The sequence below is a fragment of the Varroa jacobsoni genome, unplaced genomic scaffold (genome assembly GCF_002532875.2).
Source record: "Varroa jacobsoni isolate VJ856 unplaced genomic scaffold, vjacob_1.0 scaffold_975, whole genome shotgun sequence".
NCBI classification, from domain to species: Eukaryota; Metazoa; Arthropoda; class Arachnida; order Mesostigmata; family Varroidae; genus Varroa; species Varroa jacobsoni.
This window is the reverse complement of record NW_019213877.1, coordinates 1-24,235: the sequence shown is the minus strand read 5'-3', so window position 1 is coordinate 24,235 and position 24,235 is coordinate 1. Positions and strand designations below refer to the sequence as shown.

The window sequence follows — 24,235 nt, the reverse complement described above, 5'->3', positions numbered from 1 at the left end:
CATAGCGTGTCTATCTGTCTGTAAATCACGGGCACATTTAAACTCTGTAATCTACAAGACCAGGGGGCACACATAACCATGCGGAATGCTTGCCGTTCCAAGCAAAGATCATCCATGCGGCCAAATGGTACCACGTCCAAAAGAGTATCGCCGGCGCCAAAACCTCAATGAAATGACTTTAGGTTAGAGTCTAGGCCGTTCCAAACTTTGAGATTTAGTTAAGGATATAAAATGGTGAAAGTATGGTGATTATTGTGCTGGAGAAGAACGAAACTGCATTGAACTATAGATAGCAAAAAAGTTGTTAAAAATGGTTGACGTACCCCAACACGCGACATTGCAAGGTAAGAAAGATTTTTGTGAACGTATAAGCAAAGCCTGCAGTTATATACTCAGTACGGTATCCTCATATAATAAACGTTATTGTGACCGTATTCACTCATTGAAACTGCAGACCACGCTCTATTATGCTCCAATATGCTTAGTGCACGATTAATTTGTTTTACTCGTACACGAAATTCATGGCTTTAGCTTCTCCTAGAAACTTTCCTCGCAGAGTAACGAAATTCTCATAAATCAAGGCTTCGAAGAGACTGTAGATAGTGTGTTCCAAGTAAGTGCTAGGTTGAACTGATCAGAGACGTATGTAATTTATATAATTTGTCCATTTTATGTAAAAAATAATGAAAATACGCTCATTTGAGCCAAGCTTAACGAACTTTTTGTGTAAGACACAGTGTCTAAACATAGCAACCATGAGACGATAATGAACAAATTTTTCAACCTATCTGTAGGGCGAAATAGGTAAATAGTTATTGTATGACTAAAGTAATGTGTACCAGATAAAGGCAATGTTTATGTCAAGTTCATTGCAGTTTCCTTGCGAATGTAATGATTTCTGAAATACTGCAATTTCTATGATCATTTCAATTGCTGTAGCACGCTATTTAGTTCTTTAATCCGAAGTCTTAATAAGAACTCCATGTTGGCTTACTTTCAGATGTGGCACGTGACACGAACTTCATCAAATTTTATGGAAATCTTCCCTCGGTAGGTACTAGTCGTGAATCTCTCCCTTTATAGACTTCTACAATCCAGATTGATTTTTTAAAAAACTCTTTTGAACAAAGAGCTAAACTGTCTTATGCTATTTTTCTAGAACAGTTCTACTTTGAGAATCCTTTGTTTTAAAGAAAATAATAATAAAGCAAAGCCTTAGAGCAAAAATATATGTCAGTGTATAAATAAATAATCTTTGTGATTATTCTGCATGAACCTGCTTGTTCTACGTTTTCTGCTCTTTTGTTAGTGTACCACGTGGTTCTCAAAGCTTATCATTATACTAAGCAACAACTTGATGTTAGTGTCGCTGTTATATGAACTCAAATAAAATTGTATCACTATCGTACGCTTAGCAGCATCTTTTGACGTGGTGCTTCTCACTCAAATGTTAATTGAAACTACAATGTAACGGGTGTGCGCACGCTAGTTTCCAAGTTCCTGCGCCCATGCGACCGTGGTACTATTTGGTACCACACCCGTAATGTCATGGTGTCTCCCCTTTTCCAGGAAAGGAGGGTGCTATGACTATGTTACCTCAACTGGGCAGAAGCAAGTTAGCAAGTATTTGAGATCAATGAGCGTCCGTCTGTCTGATCAGTCTTTGTTTTCAAGTAGTAGTTGTCCGTGGCGACTGGAAATGGGTGGTCGTCGCCGTGTGAATCAATCGAACTAGTGAGTTGGTATTGTTGAGTTTTGTCGTTCTTGGAAATGCTCATTAGCTGTAGAACGAGTTTTTCTTAACAGCAAGTTTTTAACAGCTACATTTGCCTCCTCTGCGCGATTGCTGAACACGAGTCGTTGGTTATTTGAGAAACAACGCTGAGCGTTTTTTTGCTATGTCTAACGGAACTCTTGCTTGCTCCTTTGCTGGTTCGATATGGTTCACTCTATAGTGTCCAATAGGTGCTCACAGAAGCACTGCTGCCCTTTTACAACCGCTCAACGTAAGCTGAGTGCCCCCTTGCATTTTATTGATACCTTGATGCAGTAGGGGCGGTAGCAACTGGTTGACCGCCATCGCGAATGGCGGGCGTAGCGTAGTAGTGAGTGATCAGTAGTTCGGTGAGCGCGAAATTGTTTACAACGCCGCGCGACGGGTTCATGGTAGGCAGTTTGTGTCTTCGATTAACTTTGTAATCTTGTTAGCCGATGACTCCGTTGCGTGCGCTTAGCCGTGTATCCATCCGCTCCTATGATATTTATGTGATGCTGACGCTTTGATATGGCAGTAAACGTGTCGTGACCGTGAGTGCCAGTTTGTAAGGTCGGCACTGTTATAGTGATTGATGAAAAAAGAAAAAGATTTGTTTAACCATCACCATGTGGATTGGATCCTTGCTCGTGCTAAACGCCGAGTTCCCATTTTGGGTGTGAGAAAGCGGCTACTATGAGTGGCAAAGTTTACGGACAGCTGGTACTATATTATCTCAAAAGAAGAAAATAAGTCTGTCAGCAACATCTGCTACTGTGGACCCAGCTGCCTACCGCAACAATGAAAAGACAAAAATTATGCCAGCTGCTGCCTCACCAGCTACAGCTGGCAGTATCGCTGCTGCTGCTAGGAACCAACATCTGTTCCACTGAAGCGCTTCACTTGCGCGGTCGGTTTGAATCTCATGATTTTTTTAAACTGTTGGCCAAGTTCGGTTTCGAAAAAACGGATAACCATGATCATGTCAATACGCTAGGATATATCTATGGTAATGTGACTAGTCCAAGCAGAGGACGGTATGCTAGGGCCGCTATTTTGGAATCGTCTATTTCTTCATCCAGTGGACGAACTACTGTTGCTGTTAGTACAAGTACCGCAGGTATTGGTACAGCGAAAACAAAGGGCGAAAGCCAATGGCAAAAGCAAATAATTAAAGAAAATTTGCCAGCAGCTGCTACAATTGTCAACGGCACGACGGCAACCGTTCCTAGAGCCACATTGGTTGTTGTTGAACGAGAGCATTTTCTTACACTGTGGGGCAATCGGACACTATTTCAGGATGCGTGTACAGCAATGTTTAGCCGGTTGCAGAAGGACGCCTTTGATCGGCGCTGTAATCCAAACGGTACCCAGGACTTCCTCAGGACTTTGCCCTGTCCCGAAGGCCGGCTATGTGAAGACGAAGATACACCGTCACGTGTCCTAAAACGCAGTCAGTTCACGTATACGGTTCGCGATATGCACACACCACGCTTTTGGTACGTTACGTTGGTGGCGTGCTATCGCGATCTAAAAAATTGCACTTGGAGGAGTTCTGCTGACGATGATTTAACTCTGGACTACGATATCCACCTTGTTAATGGACACCCACATGAATCGACCGCATTCGACGACGAATTCTCGTTCGAAGAACAGGGCTCACTTCAACGTACTATTATATTTTTCAGTCTTTACTTTTTCCTGTTAGCACTACATATCCGTGTTCAGGTCAACAAGGAGCGACACCCGTTAACGCGTATACTCTTTATGGCAGTACTGCTACAATTTGTATCGCATTTGGCAACGCTCTTGCACATCATCCTGTTTGCTTCGAACGGTGAAGGTCTACCGACACTTCGAGTGGTTGGAGAGATTGCCTATATATTTGCGCAGTCGTTCTTCGTCGTCCTAATTTTAGTTATAAGTCGTGGTTACGCGATCACACGCTCGGAAGTGTCTGGAAAACGTCTGCTTGTTTTCTTGTGGCTAACATATATTGTAGCTCATATCATCTTGTATGTGTGGGTGAACACGGAGATTGATCCGATCAAGGAAATTGACGAGTTTGAAACCTACCCTGGAGGTCTGGTCCTGGCCGTACGTATGGCATTGATGCTATTCATGTTACGAGAACTTCAATCCACGATGCACTTTGAGAACAATGGACGTAAACTACGCTTCTACCTGCATTTAGCAGCCGGTCTTCTATGCTGGTTTATCTATCTTCCGATCTTAGCCATAATCGCCTCGCAGGTCTCATCCTTATGGAAACAGAACCTCATTCATGGCATTGTGTCCTGCGCAGACTTCCTTGCCTACGCAGTCGTAACGCACGTACTGTGGCCTGCTGAAAGTCACGACTATCTTCAACTCCAAGCAGTCTTTGAAGATTACGAAGATTATTGTAGATTCGGAAAATGAACCAACGGCATTTCCCGTGCAGCTACTTCCAAGACGCCATATAGAATGATAAAAAACGATAAAACATTTTGCTCGTTCCTCGAATGCGGCATCGTGTCATTCTATACGCTCAATAGGTTTTCCGACAATTAGGGCAATATATTAGTTACTATCGACAGCCGATAGCAGGGTCTAGGAAGTTCACAAAATATTCAGCTTTCAAGAGACAATCGTAATTGGATATACATTTTGCACAAATAATGATATGTATGGATGAATTACTACGAAAATGCTTCCAATGACTAATACTAGAAAACTAGATAAAATACTAGTGGTAACTAGTGGGTTTTGAGTACGATCCACTCTGACGAAAGCCGTTGTAATCCGAATTTCTTTGAAAATCCGTTTAAAGAACTGACATCCACAAATATTCATATATGTATATGGGCGCCTAGAAATAAGCAGAATCAGTTCCCTGGACTGGATGAGTTCCATTAACTTACAACTGAATCAGCGTAATTTATATTTGGTTTAAGTTGATCAACGTGCCATTATAATACTTTCAAAAGACCTCTGAATCTGTTAGATGTACACTTAGTACAAATGGTACTTAGTACACAGAATATGTGAATGCACGAATCAGAAATAGACAAATTTGAAAGATGCCGACGGACAATTTTTTATGTTGTGAGTCTTTTGAAGGACTCAAAATAGAGACCGTTAGGCTTGTAAATATAAAAACAATATTTTATACCTGGCTATGTACGAGCACTACAGGCAGTCGTTTGTTAACGGCATTGTATATATATGTGACATACGTTTTGTTAGATGGATTACAAGATTTCCTTCAAAGCTTAAAAATTTGAATTTAATGAATCTTGTGAGGGTAAAATATGACGATAACAGCGGCAAGATAATACAACAGTGCATATTAGATATACGGAAAGATTTTGAAGCGATGCCATAACCAACTGTGATTGCCCTATATTGGAACAGACTCGGATATATATCAATATGGAATGCGTTCAGTAACAAAGACAGTAACACAAATCGAGGAATGATTAAATCATTGAGGCTATTCAGAGCTAGAATGGCTTTTTCTTCTCTGATCTATGTATATATATAGGAATGAGGCAAGCCATGTGTAAAAATAAGGGTTTAAAGGTGTTGCAGTCTCTTTTAACGTTGCATGTTATATAGATTACACAATTTAAATTTATGAATTATGACTTTAACAAAATTTTCACCCTGCCACAGCGCAACTGCCTAGAAGTTAAATGCCTGATAAATGATGTAAGTTTAGATAACAAGAGATTAGTGATTCGAAAACATCCAGTGTTTTAAATTAGATTGAGAGACAAAAAAAAGTACACTTTTGCCTTAACGAGGCACATCGATTAAGCTTTACAGCAGTTTCCTCTGTGCAATCACCATAGAGGCTTCTGATTTATGCCTAGCAACTTTCTATAAGCATTACTAAAACGGCAGGATACTCAATGTAAAAAAAAGTGTGAAATGGAAAAAAAGAGAGACATCGATAAGTTAGATATCTTCTTAGTCGTTTTGTATAAATTGTAATCTTGGATATTTAAAAATGGACGATACAATATAGTCAAATTACAAATTACACTTGGCCGATTTGATGAGAGGCATATATGTAATACATTGACAATTAATGAGCTATAGTTGTGATAGATCGGATCTACATTTGTAGGTGAGCAATGAGGAATATAGACCGAACGAAGCCATACGTGATTGATCCGAGGTCGTACGGCAATTACAATCAGTAGAAAAAACATCATAAGTTCTAGTTGTCAGAAACAATGAAAAGGCATGAAGTAATAGGATCAACTCGATAATAAAAACAAGTTGGATGATCGATTAACGTAATGAAACTTCGTGTCGTACGTCTAATTAGAATTACTTTTGTTCTTTAAATAAAATATATTAACTTTGCGTGCGAATTCACGATAGCGTAGGTGATTATCCGCATCAAAAACGTCGCTTATTTTGAATCTTCAGAGACTCCGGTGAAGATTTTTAAGTACTGATTGATGCTGGGAATTGTAGAGGGAATTAATATTTTTTCATAACCTATTGTTTAACACAATTATTATTATTCTGATTGAAAGCTGTGCTGAATCAATATATGCGAAAGGGCTGGGACACCTATTAAGGATCCTTAGCCTATCTCGAAACTATCTACAATTCTCAGAGCATTGATTTTGTTAGCTGTCGAGCATCTTGCTCATCTATACCGTTACAAGTGCTTCAAAATTAATGGAAATATAATTTTCTTTTTTTAATAAAACATGTGATTATAAAATGTTTTTAGAGAATCAGGTATACAAATGGCTGCTTAAATTTTGCTTTGTGGTACTTCCCTATTTAACTGTTGTTAACTATTATATTTCCTATTTTAAATCATCATATAAACAACATCATATATCTCAGAAAATTTACTGAATTTTAATATAAACAGTCGTACTATCTGAGTTCACTTCTATTTTACTATCCAAATATAGTTATTCACTCGATTCTAAGGAGACGAATTGTGTTGCGTCTATTTTGCGCGAACAAACGCAAATTGGCACAATCGTTTCAGCTGATTCTGAATAATTAAAAACATGGTTTCAATGAAAGGGTCCAACTACTGTCTCCTTTTCCCTTTATTTTGAAGTTTTTGTCATAAATCCGAGTATAATATAAGTTAGCCAAAGCTAAGCAAAGGTTTGTACTACTTCCCTGTTCTGGAAATTCCTCAAACATGCTTTCATATTAGCACAAACGCCTTGTTTTAATTTAAAAAAAAAGCCGATCTTAGAAAAACGATATTTAAAAGAAATCCTTTACCCACTTAAAGGATTATAATTATTTAGCGCTATTTATTGTCTTTCTCCTATTAAAACTTTATGTAATTATTATCATTGGTATCCAACAGGGATAGCCTGGGAATGTCTTATATACGGAAATTTTTTTTCTAGTTGCCAGCAATCCTCTGTATCACAAAGATACGGGCGGGAGGAGGGATGGACATCTGCCGCTGAAGATCACCTACTCCTGATGTGCCTACTTTGAATACCACTAATTTCGCCTTTTGTTATGACGTTAGAATCGATTTTGTGCTCCTGACGTAATACACTCGAACTAGAATTTTGTTTGGTCATGTGCCATCGAACGAATTCCACCAGTAATTTATCCTTTCTTATCTTATTTTTTCCATTGTGCTATACAGAAATAAACAAGGTGCCAATAGATAGTATTGGTTTTGTCGATGAGTATGCGATCTGCTGTTTGTTGCTGTGATGAGGGAAAATTATGAAGACACCCTTGCTTTTTTGTTTCTTATAAAATCACTTTATTCAACTGATTTGTGGTAATTCTAGATGTGATTGGTCGCGTTAACTGAAACAGTTGAATATGCATAGTTTATAAAAGTATTTACAATTTCCCTGTTTTTGAATTAACGTTTTAACTAAGAGATACGTCTGAAGTCACCTTCAGTTACGATAAGCACCGCTCGTACATTCACTGCTTTGTTATGCGGAATTTAACTAGATACAACTACCCACATTTTTGGGTTGTAAAGTTAATCGCTTCAACTTTTACCCAAAAATATTGTAATACATTTGTTCTAGGCTCGTAAAATGTAGCTTCTTCAGAGCTGACTTCTTTAAAACATTCTTGCCGATAAATTTCTAGTATGCGAAAACTAAAAAAACGAAAAGAGATATTTTAAACGTTAGTATGAATGTTTTCGTGATTATTACTTGATCGAGATGAATAGTTTCCAACAGGGACCATGTTTATAGAAGGAAAATCGGTTTTATTTAATTTATTTTTAATTTTTATTTAAGCCACATGTGCCACCGATAACCTTCTGCGGTGTAAAAACATTTCGCCGTATGGCTACACATTTTTGCTTGAAACACAAGTGTCTGGAAGGTGTAAATGTTAGTCAATAGTTAGGGCTTCTGTTGCGTCTTTGGTGCTTCTGGGTAGGATTATACGAGTTTCAACATGCTTCAGTACCCTAACTTCTCGACCAATTGCATCAAAGCAATTCTTTATTTGGTGATAACGCAGCGATCGATGCATACTGTCATTTACAATTCAATTCTTGTTTGATAGGCAACTTGATAAGTTTGTTAACACACTTTCTTTCAAAGAGAGAACATAACGCCCTAGACTCAACTTGTCGACAAATACTTGACAGTTTGGTTGACTTAAATCTGCATTTATCCACCAGATCATATGTCATCGTGACAAATAATATAACGTACTCTATTCTTATATTATGCTTATCTAGAGAACGGTGCTACTTGAAACAGCTTAGCCACATTTACATGATGTTATTTGAGTTTACTTTGTAGTCCTTTTTTGCTTGTGCTGTTATTCTTTGATGTTAAATTGAAGGGGTTGTGCAGTCGGGTTCACAACCCAATACAGTGGTCAAGACAACTGAGAACTAGTGAAACGCTGCTCTTTACTAAGAGCTCGTAAACAATCGCGCTGTTACAGTAACTCATAGTGAAATACCAGCTATAGACCAAAATTTATCCAGTGCTATAGAAATGACTGTCAACTTGAAATCTGAATGCAGGCGAATAGCTCCCAACCTTCAATCAGTGAAACCTTACGAGGACCATGCACCAATTTGTCCACTTAAAATAATCCCGCAAAGTTGCCAGTATGCAATACAACCTGTTAGGTTCAATCTCTACTGTAGTCACTTGCAAATATCCAGAAGATCGAATCAGCTTCGCTAGAAGAAATATTGTGAAAGAGCTACTCTTATACACGATCTATATTAAAACTATTCGTTCTGAATTGAACAAACGTGTCTCTGTCAATAGAACAATATGTAATTTCAGTGGTGTACAAACATGAATAGTTTGTACTATAAGTTTTTCTTTTATTCATTTTGTAATTTATCCGGTTACGCTAAAAATACTAGCTAAACTATGGAGATTGTTTTCTAGACATTTTGTTTTTCTAGACGCTCAGAATTTTAAATATCAGGGCATTCTTCGGTGATGAACTGTCCTGAACCACTTAGCATCAACGCGAACTCTTGAGCCTTTGTTGTTCAATGAGCCACTTCAAATAGCCACTTTTGGTGACTGTCTTCAAAATAGTTCGGCAATCAGTCTTCCTTGATAAATATGAGGACGATGATTTGCCGGGCAGAAAAGGCATAACCTGAACGTTGGCTCGTAGTTACGTATCGTCTGTTGTTAGTCGCTTCACCGCCTACACTAAACATCGCAGAGGCATCCACAATTAAAAAACATGTAGCAACGATGCGCTTTTACGCATTACACCATAGAATTGAACGACGAATGGAAACAGTAGACAACAAATGAATGCTATTAGTTTGCAGGGAACTGCTCTTTTGGCATAAATCATCTACGTCATGTCGGATAAACCTTCAGATCACACAAACACCTACAGAAATGACATTTCGCAAATGTGTTAAATCAAGGAGCGGCGTAACTCAGGTTTGAGCGCCTTATCACAATAAACATGAACAAGCAAACATGCAAACTACGAAAAATTGCTTCTCCACTAGGTTATTATATGGGAGAACTATTGCTATGGTTACTGCTCCATTTCTTCGGTTCGTTAGATTAACTCCAGATAGGTTCAGCAAAACCTACTTCGGTTAGGCTCCGAATAGGGGCAGGTCCTTGATGCTACACCGAGGAGGTGATTCCGAATTTGCTCACACAGCAAAAGTAACCGAGGGCATAAAAAATATGTATCTAAATATTTAAATATCGCGTTCGATTCATACTTTCAGAAACCGGCGACAACGATTCGGTTGTTTCAACGCAAGGTAAGAAATAGTAATACAATACTTAAGTTAGGTTATTCAGAAAAACACCAAACGCGACTCGATTTTTCCTTAGACATTACATCATCATGAAAAAAGTGGCTTCATAGAGTAACACAATAAGGAAATTAAAGTGTGGCTAGTTTTATTATTTTAACGAATTTATAATAACTGAATTATTATTACTATTATAATTACTAACGCCGTTGTCTTGACAGAACTATTACACCGTGCACGACGATGATGCATCGTTGGCTTCTGCCCAACTGCTGAAAGTATCTATTGTGCAAATACAAGGGATTCCATCGGCTTGGATCAGCCAAAAAAATTACGAGAAATTCCTTCGATTCCTGTTACTGGCTAAAGCCTATCGAGTTGAAGTCTATTCGCTGGTTAGTTTAATGGATATCATTCTGCATTCAAAAATTTTTATCTAATGTATCCTGTATGAATACTACATGTGGCAATTCGCGGACGATTTCAGCTTTATTTCGAAGGCACGTATATTTATCATCAACATGGGCCCGGTGCGTAGAGAGAACAATATGGGTCAGGGTTTCCTGCGGTTTTCGTTCTAAAATCTGCTTTTCCCTCTTCTAATAAATGGAATAGGATGCTGCTAGCGGCTCATGGCAAGTTTCGTTAAACGCCTCCCCCGGGAATCTCGTGGAAGTTGAAGATGTGCTATTTTCGTGTGATTCAAATGAAGATGTCAATACACATTGCAGCGGCATTGCTGCTCTTCACGTCACAAATAGAGGACAACAAGTCGTGGTCGGACTGGCCTATTGCGAGCCCATTCTTCAGAGCCTTCGCGTGGCACAGCTGATCGATGACATGACTCTGACAAAACTTCAGGTAATGCGACGTTCATTAAATATGAATAAAAAAAAAACAATTTTTTAGCTCCATATGAAATGCCGTGAATCTGTATTATGATGCGCAGCATGTCCCGCGATTCCTGTAAATATCTCAACAAGTATCTAGGAGCAATCAACATCAGACCTATTGTTCTAATAAAACTATTAGATAATAACTACGAGCTCATTCTAGTATGTGTAACAAATATAACTTTTTTTGATGATAACGATTGATTCCTTCTTTTTTAAAGAAATTCATAATAAGGGCAACCACTGAACCCTATATCAGTAATTTTTACACCGCGTCTTCAAGATTGCAACGTATCTACAAAGTCTAGTCATTTTGAATCCGTTTAAATAATCCTCGATTTCTCGAGTTGAATAATTACTTATTGAAGTATTGATATATTTTTTCATATGTGGTTGTTGTGGTGATTAGGTGTTACTCGTCCAGATTAGTCCGAAAGAGATGTTAATACCGACCAAAACTGAGTCATTTCCTAGGGTGACCCAGTTGCTTAAGCGCAATAACATAGCTTATCATGAGCTGGGTCACGAGCACTTCAATGACAAAAATCTGGAACAAGATATCGAAAAAATCTACAAGTTCGCAAGGAAGCAAGCTAAAAACATCAGAATCTTGCGTGAGTACTTAAACAACTCAAAAGTCACTAAGGGTTGATGCCTTATTAGTAAAGGCTAGCTAGCCTACATTCTTAAGAACGTTTTCCACTAATTGAGTCATTGTTGTGACAGTCTTTAATCCTCGAAGTCTTGTGATTGTCATAGAATCTGATACAAATCCCCTGTATGGAAGAAATTGCAAAATACTATGTGTTTGGCAAAGTGGCTTATACCCAAATGTGATCTAGAAAATCCTCCGTTAAAACGGCCTTGTTTTATCTTTCCGTTTTTTTCGTACAACAGGGTCTATTCTCAATAAAAAGCGGTGCGGTGTTCTCATTGTGAGCTTTTCACACTCGATATTGACTGCTTTGTGATACGTGTCTTGTATTTTACAGCGGAGCTGAAGGTGGAACCTGCAAGACGGCCTTTAGCAGCTCTTTTGAATTATCTGAATTTGGCGTCGACACCTACCTCATTCGGCCAATTCACTATACATGAACTACGACCTGATCAGATCATGCGTATCGATTCAGCAGCTGTAGAAGCCCTCAATCTGCTTCCGGTTGGTGACATGGCAAAGCAGGACACGATATATGGCCTTCTCTGTGAGGCTCGTACTCCGGGCGGTCAGAGAACGCTTGCCGAATGGATGAAACAGCCACTGCTCGATAAGGCCAAAATTGGTGGGTTTAATACATATGTAGAAAATAACTTGTGCATATTACTACAAAAAAAAGCAAAGCATGTACGCAGTATAGTATTTCCTTCATAATAAAGGATGAACCGAACAGGCAAGCGTACACTTTATCAAAATGTTGCTGGCTTTTCTCGCAGTCTACCTATGAATTGAAGACATTGAGTCTACAAGTGAGTAAGTGAGCAATTAAGTAGTTAAACTTACAAATAGAAAGTTGTAGCGTCGTGGATATATTGCGTTTAATACGATTCAGTGGGGGACAGTCTACGGATTATACGTCTTTCTATAAACCTCTAGAGGAAAGGCTCGATATGGTCGAATGCTTCGTCCGGGATAATAGCATTCGATCTACCTTGCATGGCGACCTGCTTCGAAGGTTCCCTGATCTCAGTTATATGGCAAAACGGCTCCACATGAAAAAAATTCGTCTCGCGGATCTCTATAAGCTCTACACAATCGGTAAGTGATTCTCGATTGCGAACAAACAATTTTGTCTATCTAGAACTAAAAAGTGTCTTCATTGAAAAGAAAAAAGACAACTTCGTTTTTTTCGGTATTGAGCCTGTTAAAACCGAGTTTAGAAGATCTTGCCAGATATTTCTGTGGTACGATCCTTCTATTTTGAATTTTTATCCTACCTCAAGCTTCCAGTGTGTCTTAGAATATGCAAGAAACCCGTTTATTATATGAAAGCCTGTGAAAACACCTTCTGTGACCTATATATACGTGAATCGGTTCTGGTTTCAAGTTCGCTCAGTACCACGCGTAGTCGAAGCACTCGGGGAGACAAACTGCGGCAGTCTTGAGGATGCCGTCGTCAAGAGGCTGAAGGTGTCTGTTGAAGATTTCGAAAAATTTATCGAAATGATAGAACAGGTACAAATATATACCATACATATATGTGCGTTAAAGCATGAATTAGTACTAGGCTTGTTTTTTCTTACATAATAGCAAGCGTGAACTTAAATAATAATAACATAAAAATATTTTCTATACTCGAAGAGGAGTATAGAAAATATTTTTATGTGCCAGCTGCATGAACACTGGCAACCGTAAATTTATAGTTGGGCGTCACGTCAATTCTGATGAATTGCTATTGCCATTTAATTAGGTCATTGATGTGGAAAGGGCCGAGGCTAAACGCGAATACCTGGTTCAACCCTCATTCGACGAAGCTCTACAGGAGCTCCACGAGCAAATCGTTGGCTGTGAGGAGAGGTTACAGGAGCTGTGGGATACAGTCGCTTGCGAAATGCGCGTTGAGAAAGGACGCGTCCTCAAGCTGGATCAGGGTCTGGATGGCGGCTTCGTGTTCCGCGTAACCAATAAGGTCAGACTCAGTCTGCGAATTGAAGATAAAGCCTCTTTCTTCAGAACAAAGAGACTGTGTTATCGTAGGCATTGTATGTACCGTGTTGTTGGGAGTGTTCATGGTGCACGAAAAATTGACCTTTGAACTATACTAACTTCGGTATACCAATTCGTTGGATGACATTCTGTTATTACGCATATGCCGAAATTAAGTGACTCAAGTTAGACTTGCGAATTGTTTTTCTAAATACGGGAACAGTTTATGAGGAACAAGACCTAATCCGCTGCTTCGCTATGGTTGACATCTACGATCCCGCATCACTAATAGCCAACCGTAACGCTAATAATGTACTCGACAATTGCTGTAGAAAACATAGTGCAGCCAAATTACTCGTGGCTTAAACATGCTTTATCACTTTGATCTGCAGGAGGAAAAGAGAATCCGAGATAATCAATCGTTTGATATTATCGACGTAAAAAAGCAGGGAATCTCGTTTGTGAATCGTCAGCTACGGGAGCTGAATGGGGATTACATTCGGTTAAAGAATGACTATCGTGTCATGCAGCAAACTCTTGTTGGAGACATAATTGATGTAAGATGTAAACTGGATTAGTTCTACATTCAGCTTCAATTACATAACATAGATTATTACAGATATTGATATTATTATATAGCATAGTGTCTTGTTAAATCTAGTCAGTCTACTCTGTACTGACCCAGTTGAAATGTGGTTTTGATACAGGTATCAGCTGGTTACGCTGAGCCGTTGTACCATTTGGCAGAAGTCATTAATCAGCTCGACGCCGTTGTTGGTCTTTCTGTGGCCGCCGTCAATGGAAATTTTGTCCGCCCCAATGTAAGTAAACACGAAACGATTGAAGTTTTCCCACAGGACACGACTACAATTGGCGGACTCTGGCTTCACGTCCGAAGATCTTGTCCGGTTAAGCTGCGTAGCCACGCCCATCGGAACTTTTGTGCTTGATCATTACTGACTTACAGGGGTACAGAAAGTAGCCTCACTCACCTCTTCATTTTGCCTTCGATCAATCATTATAGATCCTAGAGTCGGAAGGCAAGGAACTGATCCTTAAAGGAGTCCGTCATCCACTAGTTGAGCGAAAACGAGGCAGTTTTGTGGCCAATGACGTGCACTTCGAACGTCAGAATAAGCACTTTCACGTTTTGACTGGACCAAATATGGGTGGAAAATCGACCTATATGCGATCGGTAGGTGATCAGCTAAAAGGGACATTTTAAAAGTGAACTTACTTTTGAGCAGATTTAGCTTATTGGTTGTATATGGGATAATGAATAAAACCACGTGTACTAGGAAAAAAACTATGATGTAACCTATCGCTGTTGCTATTCACGGCGGATTGCTTCTTTTGAGGTAGATTGCCGTCTGCGTTGTAATGGCTCAAATGGGTTCCTTCGTGCCGTGTAATGAGGCGACAATAGCCATTCGAGATGCAGTGCTAACACGAGTTGGCGCCGGGGATGCTATCGTCCGCGGTAAGTAATTACTATACAAACCCAATACTAGCAATTAAATAAATAAAATATAATAGCAATAAAATAGCGCTTACGCATAAGTCACAAAATGACGTAGATCAAGTAGATAAAACCGTAGTTGGTTCCATCATAACTTTTAGATTTAGACATATTCGCTATACCTCTCCAATACGAATCGAGATAAAGAAAAAGAAAAAAAAGAGCCGCCAGCTAGGCGATTAATGAATTCGCTTGGTCCTTTTTTAGGGCAAACACAAAGCCAATGTCGCCTTCTGGTTAGCGATAAAAAGACTGCACACCTTCGTTGATGACTTTACGTCCATGCGGAGTTGACTGAAATATTGCGTTCTATACAAGGATCTTCACTTGGCTAACTGGCGTTGCAGGTGTTTCTACGTTTTTGGCGGAAATGCTCGAAATAGCATTCATTCTTCGTACAGTCACTAACGCGTCACTAGTACTTATTGACGAGCTCGGCCGAGGAACGTCTACATATGATGGACTTGGGATCGCGTGGGCTATTGCTTCGTACGTACCGAATATTTGAAATTACTTAGGTCTTTCCTATGTCTTACTTACTTGTGTCCAAGCCACCACTGCTAATCTGAAAATTCGCCGATTTAAAATAGATTCTAAAAGCTTTTACAATCGTTCGTGCTTCGAAAATTCGCTAAGATCTTCAAGTTTTACTACAGACACCGCAAGTTAATTATTCGTGTAAGAATTAAGCTAAATATACTTGTTCTCAGCAGTTTTTAAGGCGATAATAATGGAACAATACGGAAAAAAATACGCTAAGCTGTTATCGCTCTCCTGAATGTCGTAATGCTAAAAAAAAAAAACTGAATAAGTGGGCTGGTGATCACAGTGAAACTAACGTAGCATTGTACACTAATATTCATTCAACTTACAATGTATTTGTAACTATACCTTCGATACTGATTATATATACATTTACTACGAGCTTTCTAGAAGCGCGATATCGAAATAACTAAATATCCTTCTAATTTAAGTATTCATATGTGATTGATATGCTTCGAATGAGTAAAAACAAATAAAGCGATGCGGATGACCAGATACCAAATAGTTCGTCAGAATATGTGTTGAAATTGTTTGTCTGGCCCAACCTATATACTTGACGTCAGTAAACTGAATAGCGGTGTTCCCACCTCGCAATAATATACATAGTATGAATCTATAAAGTAGTATTTCACAGGTCACATTCATATTGCGTGCTGTTTACTGTCCAATCGATCAGGACGCAAATGCCCATATGGCGTGACCACCCACCTCGATGGGTTACGTAATGTTTGAAGGCATCGTAGTTGCTCTCTAAAGTTGTATTATGTAGAAAAAAAAAACAAATGGATTTGAATCATTTGGTTTGTTGCCTGGTTGATAAAAAAAAAACAAAGGAACCAGGTCCTGCGGGTAGTGTAAGTTGGAACATGTAGACCACTATTGGTGCGTTGGTGAGATCAGCGTACTGCTATTTTTTTTAATATATATTTTTTTATTTACGTTTATATTTACACTACATTCCAGCTTTCTATGGGTGGCTTGTATTGACTCGGTTAACGTAATCGCCGAAACGATCACAGATTGCGAGAGAATACAAGTTCGGGACATTTTTGAACGCGCGCATTTCTGAAAGCGCCATCAACGGCTCACCATGGCCCGCTTTAGGGCTAGTTAATAAATCTTTGTTAGCTCCCTACGAAGTGCTAGCTTGTCGTTTCACGTCTCCCTTCGAGAATTCATCCATTGCTAGATTTTCTGTCGCACTTTTTGCTAATGCTACCATACCGTCGTGACGCCGACGCCTCTGATGTCGATCCTCTTTCGCACTTTCACTCTTTTTCAATTTAGAGTTTCTCTTCTATCACATTATCTCTAGGTGTCCTTGAGCATGCCTTGCTGTGTGAATTTTCTTCAGTACTACCTTCCGCGTACTGTCTTCCTCGATCTGTCGCCCATTCTGGTTCCTGTGAAAGTCTTCTTTACCAAACCGTTTCTTACCACCACTATCACTTCGGCTGGCGGAATGGCTTCTTCGCCTTTTCGCTCGTCGATGGCGAAGCGGCACTGTTCATTGCCGGGGTCACCTGTTTCTGCTGTTACTCGAATCCTTTTCAGATCTCATTGAGGTTGTACTGCGTCTGTAATACCGAAAATCGTCAGGGTGTCTAGTAACGGTGCTTTTTGTAGCATGAAGTATAATTTTCTGTCTGCCTGTCGCTCCTACGTAACTATTTTTTTTCTCGTGGCTAAGTTGTCTTGACCTTGGTGACTACGATACATTACCGTCATCATTTTACAATCTTTACTCGAAAATCTTTCTCTCCGGCCGTTATCACGTAATTCATAGTTATATCTAGTGGGTTTCGCAAAAAATAGGCTAATAATCATCTATTTGCTTCATGGATTCGGAGCTATGGGAATATTTTATGCATTCACGATGCGTATTGCCCCCCCCCCATATGTAATGTAGATCATTAAATGAAATAATTCCTTTTCAAATGAACATTTTAACACCCCGTAGTATTTAAAAATGTCATTTATACCCTTGTCGTTTGGGTAGTGAGTTCTCATCCCACTTAATCTCTCGCTGCGGTGGTCGCTTCGTATACTGTGAAGGGTGTTTTGCATAAAAATGGCGTTTAGCCGTGATTAAAGCTCTCCAGCTGGTCGCGCCGATTACCTAGGCACGCTTCGTGAGTTTCGCTGTGTCTTTCATAATCTCATCAAGTGCCGTTTGTTCCAGCCGTTCTTTAGTGATCTTGGCCATGTTTGTTTACAAGCCGCATATGAACGTCAGTGTAATCTAAATTAAATGCTTCGACAACAGGCGCCTACAGGCATCAATTATGCACACCTGTTATTATGTAGAGCTTGTTCAATATGGGTAGATTCACTCGCTCGATTTTCAGACTTGGCAATTGGCTGAGTTCCTATATTTACAATATGAACGTTGCATGAAAGGGGGGAATTCTACCAAACGAAGTGTAGTTTCGGCCTACTGAGTATTACCACTGCGCTTGCGGATCCCTGATTTCTCATCTGACTGCCGTTTTAGTGCCCCTCTTACTCTAAACAGATTAGTTTCTTTGCCCATAATGCAAATTTCGATGTAATAAAAGCTCGAATTACCTTTCCTTAGTGTTAACACTATGCCATTATCAAGAAACGTGACAAGCGCGGGATGCGTTTAGTATTATGACTCTTATTGTATCATATAGAACAGAACAATAGATTTAGTAGCGACTCGTCAAATTAAATGTTGTTACCAATGGTACCCAAAGCGCGAAGCTTTATTTTTTCAGGATAGTAATTAGCTTTTTCTTTATTTAATCGTATCTGACGTGTAGTAGAACAAGGCTCGAACCTGAATATATTGATTGAGACAGTTACTAGTTAACCTATATAATTGATTGGATCAAAACAATCTAATTGAGGAAATGGTCAGCAAGTATTTTCGGATTTCTTCCGTTGTCATTTTTTGCTTAACCAAGGTGTCTAATGCCCAGAATAATTTTGTTTCAACTTACTCACAACTTCCATTGTGACTCCACGATAAAAACCACGTTTACATTTGTGATAATTACACAAACAAACTTAGAATAAAAGTAAAACTTAGAATTAAGTTTTAGTTTTGAGCTAAATTTCTGTAACGTGCCTGGTCGAGTTCGCGTAGAATCTGAATCAATGGCTGCCCGTTTTAAGCCCTTTATTCTATGTTTCAGTTTCTGAAAATGCCACAGACAAATAGCTTAAAGGGTGTGTTATTTAGTTGTCACTCAACTGTTGGCATGCGTAAGCTACTAGCTGTAACATATGAAGGGCTGGTTTTTGTATAATTTTACAGAAATCTAGCCCAGAGCGGTTGCATGTCAATTTTTGCCACACATTTCCATGAGCTCACGGCTTTAGAGTCCAGAGTTCAGGGCGTGGTGAATGCCCACGTGAGTGTCCATGTTGAAGACCAGGCACTTACCCTTCTATACAAGGTGGCTCCTGGACCGTGCCATCAGAGCTTTGGCATTGAGGTAATACGATCATGTTCTTTAACAATTTGAATATTAAATAGAAATATAATGAAGTATACAAACTGATCCTCTCCTATTTTGAGGGTTTCAAGAGTTTGGCTGGTTGCAATGATAACAATAGATTTTTTCCCATTTCTTGTAGGAAACATTAAATTACTACGCTAGTTGTCCTTAATGTAAACTACAAGCTAACTAGTCAATACATACTCCTCCAAGAAGGAACTTGCCTTTCAAGCGCAATCAGCTTTGAAGCTCACTTTGATTTACACATGAATTTCCGAATTTAATTTTGCAAAAAAAGGCAGCTTCTCTTATGCGCATCTTGAATCTGTATTCAACACTATTTATGTTCAATATAGTCAATAAAATGTAGTTCAGGCAATATTTATGTCCCTTACAAACCTCAAAGGTTGCTGAACTGGCTGAACTTCCGGATGACATAATTTCAATGGCAAAGGCGAAACTGGCTCAATTTAGTTCGATGGACCACATTGTCGAATTGGCTAAACAGGATCAATTAACTAAGGTAACTTGCAGTAATCAACTAGTTAAATTTCTATAGGCATTCGCAAAAAAAATTCACCAGTACAAATAATTTTCCCCTTCGAATATAAAGTTATATTTTTTGAAAGGCTTTAACTTAAAAACAAACTTTTTTGTTTTTGGGCAAGAGGTGTTTAAATTTAAATCGCGATGATGTGCGAAAGCAGTATTATTGGTAGCTGATGGTTAGTGCGGGAACTTGTTGAAAATATCAAATACTAAGTGAGCTAACTAGAGATAATCTTTTTTATAAATAAAAAAAAAAATAAATAAATACTAGTTTTTAGGTACACATAACGTTTTTTTCAACACTGTACTTCACTGTGTTTTGGATTTGTAGGACTGTGAAGAGCTGATGAAGGAATTCTGCAAAGAATGTGACGCCATTATGGAAGACAAATCATTGGACTACGACCAGAAACTTAAGCGGATCATTGAGCAAAAAGAAGAGCTGAAAAAGCATGCCAATCCTATCTTAAAAACCATTATTGGATCATATTAATGTTACTAGTGCAAACTAGTGGTACTGTGGTGTGACAACATCACTGTAAAAAATACATTTTTTTTTTATTAAATCCTATAGCTACACACGAATCCTATAGGTACACACGAACCAAATATTTTATGTAGCCGTTTACGCTCGATAATTTTTCAGATTTAGGCATTGCTTAAATAATTGTATAATATATTTTTTAGCGACACTTGGAATCGACGCCTTTTCTATTAGCTGATTTAGCACAAGCTATAGCTTATGTTAAGCCTAGAGATACCGACTATATATTGAGTTATATCTCTAGCCTAAACGACTAGAGGGAAAATAGTTCATATAAGACCGTGCGAAAAACGGAAAATCGAGACGTCTGCATGCTATTGCTGAACAAATCTAAAATTATTCTGTTATAAATTACCACATTCTTCAGTAAAATGCCTTTTTCGAAGTAATGGTGTGCCAGGACCATCTACCGCTTTCATGTGCTTTTCTTTCTGTGCATGACTGATGTTAGTGTGGGCTTTTGGGGGAAAAAGTGTGGGAAATTTGAGGCTTTGCGCAATATTATAGTAGCTAACAAAAATATGATATATATATCCTGGTAATTGTCTAGGCACAAGCATGAAAGCGTCCTGAAACATACTCTGTGGTACGTGTTTCTTTTACCGAATTAGTTGTACACATTAAAAGGTCTGGCACTGATTAACAGCATGAAACTGTCGTGAAATAGTGTTATAGGTATAAAAAAGATAGGCATCAGCAAAACTTTCATGACCGGCCAATCGAGATCGATTAAATATTGAATGAAATGTCCGGATCCGTAACAGTGGCTTTGGCTGATTACAGGGACTACAGTTGGCATCTTTTTTACATATTAATTGCTGCTCTAGCCTGACTTTTGCATGATATTTACATAAGTACAGGTAGAACGATGCAAGTACAAATACAGCTGATACAAAATCTAGATAGCTTATTATAGTAAGCTCCCGATAACTTACCTTCTCTATAAGATGTACCTAGCGATTTAGAGTGGATCAGTCAAATATGTTATATGTCTTACGTTATTTGAAATTTTATTTTTCATGTTAGATATTCAATTTTTTCTAAATGATTCATAACTCAACTGAATGAGGTCTAAATAAGATATTTCTCTGTAACCACGTGCCACGTAAAACGTGGCACAAAAGTTCCAACTGTGTAGCATGCTTACAAGAAGAAGTAATCGTCGAAGGGCTTATTCAGTTATTTGTCATAGTTATGATTTTTATGATAACCTACAATATAAACGCTTCTAGGAGAAGCGTTGCCTATGAATTCTACTGGACATGAGTCCGGGGAGCTGTCTAATGGCGTCCAGTGTAGATGATCTACGGTGCACAATGACAACGCGTAGGTCAATGTTATGAGGCACAGTCGCACACTATCACAATGACGTGACGCCGAAATTCGTTTCAATCATATATGTTGAAAATCTTTCAATGTGCCTCAGAATTACGTAACAGCTACTAGCTCTGCCTTAGTGGAATAGGTCTGTGGGTGTCTTCAAGACTGTGAAGCTGTGCTTTGACTGCAAAAGATATTTCAATCCATCTGCAGGTAAGCCTATTACTGATAAACAAGAGCCTTAAATGTTCTTTTTAATTTAGCTATTTGACATAAGATTTTCGTGTTGCTATCAACAAATTATATCAGTAAATAGCGTACCAGTAAATATTAAATCGTAGCTAGCTCAGAAGAGGTGTAATTGATTTCGTTCTGTTCATATTTGCTTCATGCTCCCTTAAACCTATTTGGTTGCTTTAAAAGACTTGGGCCTCATATGCAGGCGCCATTGGGCCTTAAAATTTTGACTGCATCGTGTGGATTCAAGCTCAATACGGTCTCCAACGAAAAGTTTTATTAACAAGTAGCTCCGTAAGAACTCGACTATTCGAATTTACATTAGTCAGTAAAACGCTAGGACCAATCAAATAAAAAAGCTCACTAATTAGTTATGTAGGCCGACTGACTTAGCGGAAGACGCATGGCTGGAGGGGAATTACATGCTAATTATAAATGTGTAGAACAAACGCATGCGGCCTATTTCAGCCAGCCATTATCTAAGAACTGCTTTTTTAACTGCATTCACTTTTAATTTCTTCTATGTCATATCCGTTTGACGCAAGCGCCCCAAAATAGAAAAAACATAAAAATAAGATTTTGCTTAAACGAGCCAAAATTGCGCAAGAATTTGGAACTACTGGTTATCAAATAATTTTGAGAACATAAATTTAACATCATGCTGATTTTATTAAAATAATTAAGTTATCTTTACTACTTCTACTTTATGATGAAGCTTTCAGATTGCTTGATGAACCGTCGCAGTGGTAGTGGTAAGGTAATTATAAAACGACAATTTGAATTTTGACTAAATTTTTCTCTCATTAACTCAAAATAAGTTAGCATAAAAGGCTACTGTTGTACAAAACATTATAAAGTCAAGTAATTTTTAGATAAGTCTTTGGACAAACTGTGTAAATCTATACAGATTTTAAGTTGAATAAAAGATGATTAAAACAAGCAATCCCTTTTCATGTAAGATGCACAAGGAAAAATGTCGTTCAACACCCAACGTAACTTAGAACTATGACCTTTTTAATCTAACAACAGGACTAGCCAGGAGCTTTCGAGTTTCATGTCCTGGATTGCCATTGCCTGGTGTTGCTGCGTTGCGTTAGCCGGCACGAAACCTTATGTGTACTGCTAATAATAGTAATGCTTCTAGTAAAGATCAGTGTATAAGCTCATTAGTGTATGTATATGTAATTATAAAAAACACTTTGAAGATTTTGGTTCCTCACATTTATGTACTAACAAACTTTTCGAAGCACGTATAGGTTGTTCGTAGGGTCGGCTGGTTCGAGGCTTTCATTGTTTCGAATTGTACTAATCGTATATGGCTGTATTCAACAGCTTTTCCACGCACATCTATGAGACACTCGTATCTAAACGTTTGTAGATTCTAATTATTTGGTCTTTGATAGAAGTGCTATTTCAAGATTTCTCTTTCTATCATTAGTTATATTTTATGTAAGATGCTTTCCGCTAATGTTGCATTCTTAAAATCGAAAAATATCTAAGATTTTTTATTTTTTCCAAGTAATTTTTCAGGTTTTAATGGGTTTGTCTCCTTTAGCTGACACTCGGCCCGGAGTGAACCTTTGGTTCTGCTTGTGGAGCTTTTTCGGTACTGCTGCGAAAGCCGTGAAATGCACACGCCGGGCCTTACTCATAAAAATCGTCATAGAATAGCTACATTGTCAACAAAAACGGTCTGCCATGTTGTCGAGATCGTTTACAGCAATCATCTCATTGATAATTGAATCTTTCTATGGAGAAATCTTTTGCTAGGCTTTGAAACTGAGCCTTTTGAATAATTCGATCCTTTTTGGCCCGATGGAGAGTTGGCCTGATGGAGTTCGTGTCCCACTGTCGAGACGTATTTCGTGCCGAGCTATGTGACATATCAGAAGCTTATCCGTATCACAATGCAAAGGGTTTTCAGAAGCGGTAATTTTAAAAATTAGCCAGCTTTGTGCATCAGTTCTTTTTAGAGTTTTATCCAATACTTTCGATAGAAGATGTAATTGTCACGAATGTTTAAGCAATGTATTGTCTTCTACGCGTAACGGTACATCTCTTCCCACACTCATAAACTAAACGGTGTGTCGCGGGTTATATCTGCCTTTCAAACAAGAGATGGCTCGCTTCAGACTCAGCAGCAATTTCCAAGCTTCTAATATATATATATATATGTAATATTCACCAATAAATTTAATCTATGAAAATTGTCGCAATCTAGCTATAATCTTTTCAACGTTTAGAAAGGCGTAGCTCGCTGTTGTTCCATTTCAGTTTCTATATTACACAATTAAATAACTTATGTGTGCTGACAGTGCAGGCGGGAAATATCTTTCCTTATGAGCTACTGCGCTTACTTCCAGTTCTGTCCCACTATTAACCCTAAGTGCTCCGCACTCCCTTTTTAGAAGAGCCATTTTCAAAGCAGTCGATTGAGCTCCGGCACAATCGTGCCTACTGCCGTCGCTCCGAACTGCATTTTCACGCATCATGGAGCACCATATATATTTCTCTCTGAATCGTGTTTTTTGTAGGC

At 38.6% G+C, this 24,235-nt stretch overlaps 2 protein-coding genes across 6 annotated transcripts; both read left to right on the top strand.

Annotated features, from left to right (window-relative positions):
- The first annotated feature begins 128 nt into the window (after positions 1–128).
- spel1 (DNA mismatch repair protein spel1) lies at positions 129–20,297 on the top strand. 5 transcript variants are annotated; one of them, XM_022842223.2, is made up of 18 exons: positions 154–344; positions 1,001–1,050; positions 9,957–9,992; positions 10,208–10,381; positions 10,602–10,847; positions 11,289–11,493; positions 11,872–12,159; positions 12,471–12,632; positions 12,922–13,049; positions 13,285–13,503; positions 13,913–14,077; positions 14,228–14,341; positions 14,545–14,715; positions 14,883–15,000; positions 15,387–15,528; positions 18,866–19,046; positions 19,456–19,572; positions 19,930–20,297. In XM_022842223.2, exons 1-18 carry the CDS (start codon positions 311–313, stop codon positions 20,089–20,091), a joined length of 2,712 nt encoding a protein of 903 aa, XP_022697958.1. In that variant the 5' UTR covers positions 154–310; the 3' UTR covers positions 20,092–20,297. The 5 variants fall into 5 exon arrangements, with proteins under 5 accessions (XP_022697961.1, XP_022697960.1, XP_022697959.1 ...); XM_022842224.2 differs by lacking the exon at positions 19,930–20,297 and having other exon boundaries at positions 140–344; positions 19,425–19,546; XM_086970508.1 differs by lacking the exon at positions 19,456–19,572 and having other exon boundaries at positions 145–344.
- Positions 1,378–6,048, top strand: LOC111265492 (integral membrane protein GPR180). Its single transcript, XM_022842227.2, has 2 exons — positions 1,378–1,734; positions 3,053–6,048. The coding sequence occupies exon 2, from the start codon at positions 3,068–3,070 to the stop codon at positions 4,172–4,174; it is 1,107 nt and encodes a 368-aa protein (XP_022697962.1). The 5' UTR covers positions 1,378–1,734; positions 3,053–3,067; the 3' UTR covers positions 4,175–6,048.
- Positions 20,298–24,235: the final 3,938 nt, after the last annotated feature.

Bases quoted from the DNA above. Each gene is read 5' to 3' on its own strand.
- spel1 (XM_022842223.2), top strand. From the start codon at position 311: ATGGTTGACGTACCCCAACACGCGACATTGCAAG. The intron at 11,494-11,871 runs GTGAGTACTTAA...TGTATTTTACAG, and splicing joins TAAAAACATCAGAATCTTGC to CGGAGCTGAAGGTGGAACCT. The intron at 19,573-19,929 runs GTAACTTGCAGT...TTGGATTTGTAG, and splicing joins AACAGGATCAATTAACTAAG to GACTGTGAAGAGCTGATGAA.
- LOC111265492 (XM_022842227.2), top strand. From the start codon at position 3,068: ATGTTTAGCCGGTTGCAGAAGGACGCCTTTGATCGGCGCTGTAATCCA.